This window comes from Streptopelia decaocto (assembly GCF_964273445.1).
Source record: "Streptopelia decaocto genome assembly, chromosome: 2".
In the NCBI taxonomy this organism is placed as follows: Eukaryota; Metazoa; Chordata; class Aves; order Columbiformes; family Columbidae; genus Streptopelia; species Streptopelia decaocto.
This window is the reverse complement of record NC_138655.1, coordinates 100,259,220-100,268,962: the sequence shown is the minus strand read 5'-3', so window position 1 is coordinate 100,268,962 and position 9,743 is coordinate 100,259,220. Positions and strand designations below refer to the sequence as shown.

Here is a 9,743-nt window from a genome sequence, read left to right as displayed (position 1 = left end):
AAATGACTCAACTTCAGGAGGAATTTGAAGGTTTATTAGTAGACAAAATTAGAGGTCTGAGTCAACTGTTATCTTTATGTACTAGGAAATTCTGAAAAGTTTTTAGACAATATTCCCACAAGATTAAATACTAGTAAATAATTATTAATTGACAGGAAACTGATATCAGCAGTCACCTATGAAGATTTCTCATCAAAAAGGCTTTTTTCTCCCTGACTTGAGGTTATTTATTTAACTATGTGCTGTAAGACCTACCTACTTTCGTGGACAATGGGAAGAGCATTACCTTGGTGGGAAGATATCAAGGACGTGATAGAAATGTTTTATTTTTTTAGTATCTTAAGTCTGGTTAAAAAAACTTAAACTGTGTATCAATAGAAGGTCATTCCTGATTGCAACTTCTCATTTTTTCTCACTTTATCTTAGCAACTGGCACTCTTCTATACCATCATAGTTAATACTACAGACTGTTTGGAAGCAGAATAGCTAAGCTTCTGAAAGCACTACTGTTGCAAATGCAGTAACATTCGAGACAATGTTCCAGTCTGAACTGAAGTTACGCAAGCAGCAAAAACAAAATGGTTCAATAATTGTTAACCATCAAAGATTAAAACAATTCACACATTTTTTAGCAGATAGGGCTCACATCATATAATAACAATGTATAACCAGACATTCACAAGAATTATCATTAATCACTAGTCTTTTGCACCAGTTAGACATAGAGTATTTGCATAGCCAAAGGGAAAGGAACTAAATATTTGCTTAGTCTGGTTTTGTGTACAGTTATTAGGATCTAATAACTGGTGGTCAACAACCCTACTTAGAAAATGAGCACCCAACCCAGAAAAACGCCTGAACATAGAACAGAAAGCAAGAAAAGAAACAGTTACTCTGTACTAACAAAAGATTCTAGACAGAACTTCCAGTCAGAACTTACAACGCTATAACGATTCCACAAACGTATTAGCTGTATAATAAGGAGAGTGTTTATGGGAGGGATCAAGCAGCTGCACACTGATGGGGTGTATTGCTGGGCAGCCCAATTCGTAACTCTGAGATAGAGATCTGGTGTATTTCACCAACAGTGAATTCAAAGTGAAAAGGGTTTCAGATGTTTTAAGCTTTTGTTAATGGAAATTATTAACTGGGTTTTGAATAACTAAGATCTCACTAGATTTACTTTTGGAGGCACTAATGAGGCAAATCAGGCATTGTTCATACAGGTTATAAAATGAGCAATTCTGACTATTTAATAAAGCAGTCACTTTTTTAGAAAAAAAGTGTTTTCTTTTGTTTGTCTCTGATTTAACAATATCACAGATTCTGGCTAAAATTTCTGCTATGTATGCTTATAGAAATTGCACGCTAATAAGCACTTTGATCCTCTCAGTCCTTGTTTGAGCAAAACTGCTTGGGAAAATCAAGGATTAGGGGTTGAGTGGGAGGTATTTGTTATTTTGAGTTTGTTTTGGTTTGGTTTGGTTTCGTTTTTTAGTTTGTTCTGTTGTTTTGGGAATTATTATATGTTCAATATTTTTCCTCTTGCTGTGTTCCTTGGTGAATATAATTTGTAAATATCATGATGCACTGGATAGTTCTTTAGAAGCAAATAAAATTTAGCTAATTACCATGGAGAGAAAATTGCAAAAACTGCAAACAAAGTTTTGCAACACCTTTATTTTCTCTTGCTCTAGCACTAACTGTGCATACTTTCCTCCTGACAGAAAGATTCCTAAGAATGCTTTATTATCCTGATACAGTGTCTCTTACACTGAAAAACTAAGAAAACTTTTAGTTGTCACCATTAATAATATTTACTACCACACTGCCATACATTTTTACCTTAAATGCTAGATAAAAATGTATTTATTAGTGTCTGTTTTCTTGAGTAAATCAATTTATAATTCAAGAATGTTCATATCCTTGATCTTAGTCAGAGACTAATCTATAGAACAATTCATTTTTTATAATTTTCTATCTCACCACTTGTCCTTTTTCAAAACTAGTTATATTTTAATTCCATACATAGTTTCTTAGTATATGGAGATTTTGCATTACAGAGTTCTGTTTGAATCTTTCATGCAGTCACAAGTATTTTGCTTTCCATCTTCCAGAAAGAAAACATAAGAAATATTCAAAACCTGACAATAATTATTGCAAGAAATAAGTCTAGCCCTAAGTAAAGATCAATTATTTCACCCTTTCTCCCTGTAGGTGCTGCACACGTGTAGAAATGCCATGTTCTAGTACAGAAGTAATTACCTTGTGCTTAAATTGCAGATATTCCCTGTACAATAACCTCCTTTACTCAATCTAAAAAGTAAAGATTTTTAAAATAGGCTCAACCATTTTGATCTCATAAAGCCATATAATTTGGTTTTCCTATGTTGTCTTTCTTTATGTTGCATTTATCTTGCATTAAAAAAATTATGGAATTTGTTGCATTTTCTATAATTGGAATGATGGCCCAAGTGAGGTTGTTCTGGAAATGAGTCTCGTTGTCCAACTCAATTCTCTCTGGGGTGCCATGTTGCTATAGGACTAGCTTTTCAAGGCCCAGGATGGTATTCTGGGAAGTGGCAGGGGCATGGGGCATGGTGTAAGTTTTCAGCCATGTGGTGGTTCCTTCCATTGTAAGCACAGAGCGCTTGCCTTGGTGGGTTTGTGGGAGCATAATACAGTCAATTTGCCAGGCCTCCCCATATTTATATTTTAGCTGTCATTCCCCATAACATACAGACTTCAACCATTTGGCTTGTTTGATTGAAGTGCATGTTTCATGTTCACTCATAACCTGTACAACAGTGTCTATGGTCAAGTCCACACTCTGATCACAAGACCATCTATATGTTGCATCCCTTCCTTGATGGCCTGAGGTACCATCAGCCCAATGAACTGTATAAAAGGTGAATTATAAAGGGTGTATAAAGGATGAATAAATAATTCACCCTTTTATTGCCAGTCCAAAACCACCTGAGACACTTCAATCTTAGCAGCCTGATCTGCTTGCTCATTGTTTTGAGGTTCTTCAGTGACCCGACTCTTGGGTACATGAGCATCTACGTGACATACTTTTACAAGCAGGTTTTCCACTTGGGCAGCTATATCTTGCCACAATGCATCAGCCCAGATGGGTTTGCGTCTATGCTGCCAGTTGCTCCACTGACATTGCTGTAGCCAACCCCACCGTACGTTTGCCACCATCCATGAGATATAAAGCACTGGTCATTTTTCTCATTCAGCAATATCTAAAGCCAGCTGGATGGCTTTCGAATTGACTCAATTCACCTTGTCCTTCAGTGGTTTCTGCAACTCATCATGTGGGACAGCAGCTTTCCACCTCTGATGCTTTGCCACAATATGACAGGACCCATCAGTGAACAAGCCATATCACTTCTCAATCTCTGATAGTTTATTTTACAGTGGGGCCTCTTCAGCATGTGTCACCTCCCTTTCTGGTGATATTTGGAAATCTGTGCCTTTGGGACACTATGTGATCACTTCTAAGGTGCCTGAGTGACTGGGGTTTCCTGTTCAAGCCAGTTGTACAATGAGTGCAACCCACTTACTCCATGTAGCATCAGTTTCATGATGTGTAGAGGGGACCCAGCCTTTGAACATCCAGTCCAGCACAGGCCATCAAGGTGCCAGGAAGAGCTGTGCTTCAGTACCAATCACTTCTGAAGCAACTCAAACCCCTTTGTATGCTGCCAATATATCTTTTTCAGTTGGAGTATAGTGGGCCTTGGATCCTCTGTATCCCACCCAAAATTGTTCTTCTTCCGAGTCACTTGATAGAGAGGTTTCACAATCTGACTGCAGTTTAGAATGGGCATTCTCCAAAAACCCACTATGCCTGTGAAAGCTTGTGTCTCCTGTGGGGAGACAGCTGCTATATTATTGATCACATCCATTGTGGCCTGACAACATTCACCTTGCCATTTTATTCCTAAAAACTAGATCTCCCTTGGCCTTACTTTGTTTATGGCAAAATCGGCTTTCAGAAGGATTTGGACTATTTTCTCCCCTTTCTCAGAAAAAACTTCTGCTGTGTTGCCTCATACAATAACGTGATTAATGTACTGCTGGTATTCTGCAGCTTTGCCCTGTTCTAGTGCAGTTTTAATCAGTGCATGGCAAATGGTAGGGCTGTTTCCACCCTTGGGGCAGCCAATTCCAACTGTACTGGATGCCCCTACAAGTGAAAGCGAACTGTGGCCTGCACTCTGCTGCCAGAGGAATTGCGAAAAAAGCATTAGCAATGTCATTTGTGGCACATCACTTGGCTGCCTTTGACACCAGTTCGTTTGAAGCTCTAGAGTGTCTGGCATGGCAGCACTTAATGGCGGCGTTACTTCATTCACTCTATCGTTTGAACATGATCACAATAAAGAGCAAGTCCTGGAACAACAGACACCTGGACAGCAGTGATCCCCCAAGCAGTGAGTCCCTCTCCCAGCCAGCTGCCCTGGTTTTACATTGAGCTTGGTGTCATATGGTAGAATACCCCTTTGGCTAGTTTGGCTCAGCTGTCCTGGCTGTATCCCCACCCAGCTTCCTGGAAAATTAACTCTGTCCAGCAGAACCAACACACTACCTTAATCAAGACCAGAAGCTGCAGTTCTAAGAATCTGGAAATGTAGAATAGAAGCATGGCAAGAAAAAGGGTGATTCTGGACATACAGAATCCATTTCAGTAGCTTTGCAGTTCCTGCTTCTGCCCCAAGTTTACTTTGGCTTTTGATTCTAATGTGGTAGACAAGATTACAGATAGGTACCCAGGGATCAGGACAGGAGATAACCTAATTATAGGTATTTCTGCACTTGTGGTCTTTACAGAAGGTAGTGTGGTTTAACCTGGCAGGCAGCTAAACACTACACACAGCCGTTCACCTATTCCCCTGCAGTGGGGTGGGGGATATAATTGGAGAAAAAGGTATACCTTGTGGGTTAAAATAAAGATGGTTTAATAGGACAGGAAGGTAAAATTAATAATAGTAATAATAATAATTATATATACATATATAAAAGTGGTGCACAATGCGATTTCTCACCATTCATCGACTGATACCCAGCCAGCTCCCAAGCAGCAGTTGCCCCCAACCCCAGCCAATTCTCCAAGTTTATAAACTGAGCATGACATCACATGGTGTGGAATATTCCTTTGGCTAGTCTGGGTCAGCTGTCCCGGCTGTGTCCCCTCCCAACTTCTTGTGCACTCCCAAAACTATCTTGGTGGGCTGTTACCTGTAAGTTACTTATTTTCTTCTTTCTATGTCTGGCAGCCACACATCACTCAGGATGCTGATTCAGAATGCACCCCATAGGACTGAATTGGGAGCCCTGAAATAAATCCTTCACCACACTCTGCTTTCTGTTTCCTGCCTTCCTTCAGAGATATTGTCTGTGGCCCATCCTTAAATCCAGAAGATCTGTGACAGGGAAATGAAAAGTGGATATTTTTTCCCAAGCACTTAATTTTCTTAATGTATAGTTTTAGTACTCTACATGAATTTAAAAGATGCCTTGGGATCTGAGTAATTTTAACAGTGCCTTGGGATCTGAAAAATTTTAACTGTGCTTCAGTATTTCTTTTTGATGCTAGTATATTACTTGAGGATTAGTCCTTTAAGTATTTCTGCATATGAATAACTAAGAACATGTTTGCCTGCTGTTGTCAACTTTAGTAGTTCATTACAGCATGAATCTATATCCAATCCAGACGTTTGGTTCAACATCTGTCGTGAAGGACTTCTATCATCAAACTATTATTTTGAAAGAGAAAATATAACTAGGGTAGGTTTATATATTATCCTGATGGCTGCTCAGGGAGAACAGGAAAGAGAATGAATTGATAAAAAATTACTTCACTTTGAATTGTCATATTAGCAAGATTCTTATCCAGGTGAACTTTACTGTAGGAGAAACAAGACTTTTTTATAAAGGCTGTGTTGGCTGAACAACTGTCAGTAAAAAGGAGACATGGAAGTGAATGTGGCACTGAGGAGCACAGAGGTTGCTGCCCTGAACAACACGAATGGGGAAGTCGCTGTCTGGCAGTGACAGTACATGAAGCTTGCAAGAGTGACAGCACGTAACAAGTGGAAAAGCACCTGTGACTTACATGACTTGTCATTTGGAGGGTCACACAGCAAGCAAAACCAGGAAAAAAAAAAAAAAGTGCAAAAGCATATGCTGAACTTGGGTGACTCTGAACTGATTCATGACCTGGACACAACGGCCAGGTAATGGAGCCAGGACTAGGGGGGAATAGGGAAGGGTGGATTCCCAGAGCAGGCAGGTAACTCCTGGGAGAGGGATTACCTGATCTCAAGAGGGAAGAAAAGACCCTTTCCTCCTTCCTTGCCACCTATGCAAAAGCTAATAAAGCTGTGGATAAGTCACAATCTCAGTTATGGTAATTTTCTTCACAGGGTGGATCCTAGTTGCGACAGGTTGTAAGATCAAGTAGAACCTCAGACAGCTATTTGGACGGTGAAAGTTCGTTTCTGATTCAGAATTAACTCCTCCAGTTATGCACTGTGAATGCGCAGACTGTGGAATAAGACGGAAGCTGCACAGGGGGACCAGCATCGTTTTTTTCTCGCACAGTACTAAAACTTCTAGGTTCTCCCCTGTAGCTCCTCGTGCTGCGGGAGGACAATCCCTTTGCTCCCCAATTGCGAAGCAGGCTGTCGGACTAGCTGCACGAACGCTGAGCTCTCATGCGTTCGCCATCTGTTATGTTAGCAGTGAATAAGCTCTCCGAGCGCTTGGGCGCTACATGTACAACCCGTTCCACAACCCGCGTTAGGAAAGTGACCATGGCAGTGAGCAACGAAAGGGCTCCGCGCGCTTCTCCCACTGCGGGTCCCATCCGCACAGTCTCCAAAGAGGAGTTATTCCCTAGCTACTGTCGCTTTTCCTCCTCTCCCGAGACAACATGAGGGCTGCCTGACTCCTCCTGCATCTGCCTCCAGCGGCGTCGCTGCCACCACGGCCCCGCACCTCACAGAGTCCGAGAGGCGAGGAGCGCCGGCCGGGACGGTTCTCCCCCGCTGCTGGCGAGAGCCGCCGCTACGCCTCGACCACACGCCCGGGGTTGCCCCGCCGCCCGGACGCACTGGAAGCCGGTTCGCCGCCGTTTCAGCAGCCACGGCGGCTGACGACAGCGCCTCCCGCCATCCAAGCGCCTAGCCGAGCAATACCGCCAAGGCCGGCTGGGCCCCCACCAGGACCCACCCTTCCCGACACTGTCCCCGCCGGCCTCGTGAAGAGGCGCCGTCAGCCAGCCGCCAATCACGTCCCGGCTCCGCCCCTTGGCCGCGCCAGTTGCGCCCTCCAGACGTCTGTCGTTGTTGGGGTTCTCCGCAGCTGCCGGGGGGCGGGGGCGGGGCGGGAGAGGAGCGGGGCTGAACGGCCAATCAGGCGGCGCCGCTGCGTCAGTTACATTAGCGTTAGGAGCGAGCTAGGGAGGTGCAGGCGGCGTGAGCGTCTCTGTGTTTCTTTCTCGGGGGGAGGGGCAAGGAGGGAATTCGCAAGGCGGAAACCTGGCGCGCACTCTGGCTCTACGGTTCCGGGACTGGACCATGGCGGTAGCGGCCACCTGGCGTCCCTGGGCCCTGTTCTATCTGGCGGTGGCCGCGCTGCTCTTTCCCGGGGCAGCCGGTGAGTGCATGCGTGTCTGGTGAGGGAGGGGAGGGAGCAGGTGAGGTGGTGCCTAGGGAGTGGGGAGGAGAGCGGCGGGGGGGCGGCGGGTCCCCGTTGATTCCTTTCAACAACATGGCGGAGGGGCCGGCTGGGGCGGAGTCGCCTTTCCCCCTCACCTCCCCCCTTCACCGGTGTCCGGGGACTGCTCGTCCCTTTGTTGGCGGAGCGCAGCAGCGGCTCCGCGGGAGGGGCCGTAGCGCGGGGCAGACGTGGTGCGGCCGGAGGAGGCGGAGCGGCATCGGCCAGTGCTGGGTCGTGGTGAGGGGTGGACTCGGAACCCGTGGCGGCTCCCCTTGACACCCGTCGCTACCTTGCCCCCTCGGAGCAGCGCCTCGGCTGGCATCTGCCCGGCGTAACTTCCAAGCGCCCTGAGCCCGGCGGCCCGTGCCCCCGTGGGCTGTGGCCGGCTCCGACCGTCGTTTTTCCACGCGGGTATGAGCGGCCGTGTCCCGCGAAGGCAACTTGGTTATCGGTGGCGGAGCACCCTCCTTCCTCTGTCCATGCGCGCAGAGGAGCCCGTGAGAACCAGCCAGCCTCGCGGGGTGGGTGCTTGCCCGCGCCTGGGCTGCGCCGGCTTCGGCGCCGTACCTGGGAAAAGCCGCCGTGCCTTGCGGGCTCCCCTTACAAACGGTGCCGCGGGGGAGGAGAGACAAGCGGCGACAGCTGTTGTAGATACGTGTTGAATGTTCCACGTAGTGAAGGTAAAAGACTACCTTAACTCCCACATCAGATGCATTGGCTATGTTACATGCCACATCGTTGTGTGCTGGGAGCGTCTGTTCTATAAGCGAGTGTCGCGGCGGTTTGGGTGGGTGATCTTTCAGTTACAGACAAACAACTAACCTGTGTGCTCTGTGGGGTCCAAACTGTGGGGGAGTAAAATCTTTGGTGAATATTGTACAGTAAAAAGCTCTGGTACCTCTAGCTTTCTTGTGCCTGTGCTCTCTTGTAAGAGAGCTGTAGTGTCAGACCTGTCCTGTTGCAGAGCTGATGTTTCACATATCACAGGAGTTCTTAATAGCCTGTTTTGTTCTTCGGTTAGGAGTTTGGACCACATGACCTAATGAGGTATACAGATGTTATAGACACTCTATTTTAGTTGTTTTAGGTTTCAGTTTCATCTGTAGTAAGTTAGATGATGATGACAGATACACAAAATCCCCATTTTTTTTAGTCAGTCCACTTCCTAAATTCTTCTGTTGGTGGATTGTTTGTTGCTTTGGGTCTTGAAGAGGAAGTGAAGAAGCACCACAAGTTCAATTACAACCTTAAGACGTCCCTTGATCTGCATTTTTGCCATAGAATTGCATAATACTTTGAGTTCGAAGAGACCTTCAGAGGTTATCTAGTCCAACCTCATGTTGTTCATAATTCTATCTAAGATTTGTGCTGTAAAGCAAACGTTACTTAAAGAAAACATAACTTGCTATACTAAAATGCTGTGTTAACTGCCCATATTCTTATTGAAGACGGAGAGTCTTTGATGTGGAAAGAATGAAGTAAGCTTAAGTTTCTCATGGTGGTTCGTGTGTTCTTGAAATAATGCAGCAGGCTTTAATAATTTAAAGCTTTCTTATGTAACACATCCAATTTAGATGTGGAAGGAAATTTTACCTTGATTTGAGCTTTGAACTTTTTCCTTTAATGCCTCTAACCAATCAACAGTTTTCACTTAATCTCAGCCATGAAATTAAGGTCTAAAAGTGAAAACAAGGCAATAGACTTCCATATAAAAGCTTAAGGATGGAAGTGGTGGGGTGCTACATTTTGTTTACAAAAAAAAAAAGTTAGTCCTCGCTATCCAAGGGAATAGGGGAGTGTCCAGGGTTCTTGATCATAGACAAATTCTGTCAGTGGTAGAGGGGTTAGTTTGCCTGAACATTGTGGTTTAAGTTAACAAAGAAGTTCAAGGTATGATTTGGCTGCTGTTATTTAGTATTCTTAGCATGAGTTGACAAAAGTTAGGCCTTTTCTGGTTGCTTCTGATGCTGCATTCTACAATATACTAGTGTTATTGTGTGAATGAATTG

At 44.7% G+C, this 9,743-nt stretch overlaps 1 protein-coding gene across 2 annotated transcripts in view; it reads left to right on the top strand.

The window, feature by feature from the left end:
• Window positions 1-7,470: 7,470 nt before the first annotated feature.
• Window positions 7,471-9,743, top strand: part of TGFBR1 (transforming growth factor beta receptor 1) — a 36,565-nt gene continuing 34,292 nt past the window's right edge. Inside the window, exon 1 of one of the 2 annotated variants that reach the window (XM_082044213.1) lies at window positions 7,471-7,671. In XM_082044213.1, the coding sequence (XP_081900339.1) occupies window positions 7,593-7,671 (79 nt within the window). In that variant the 5' untranslated portion in view covers window positions 7,471-7,592. The remainder of the gene's footprint in view (window positions 7,672-9,743) is intronic. The other variant, XM_082044212.1, reaches the window with a different exon arrangement.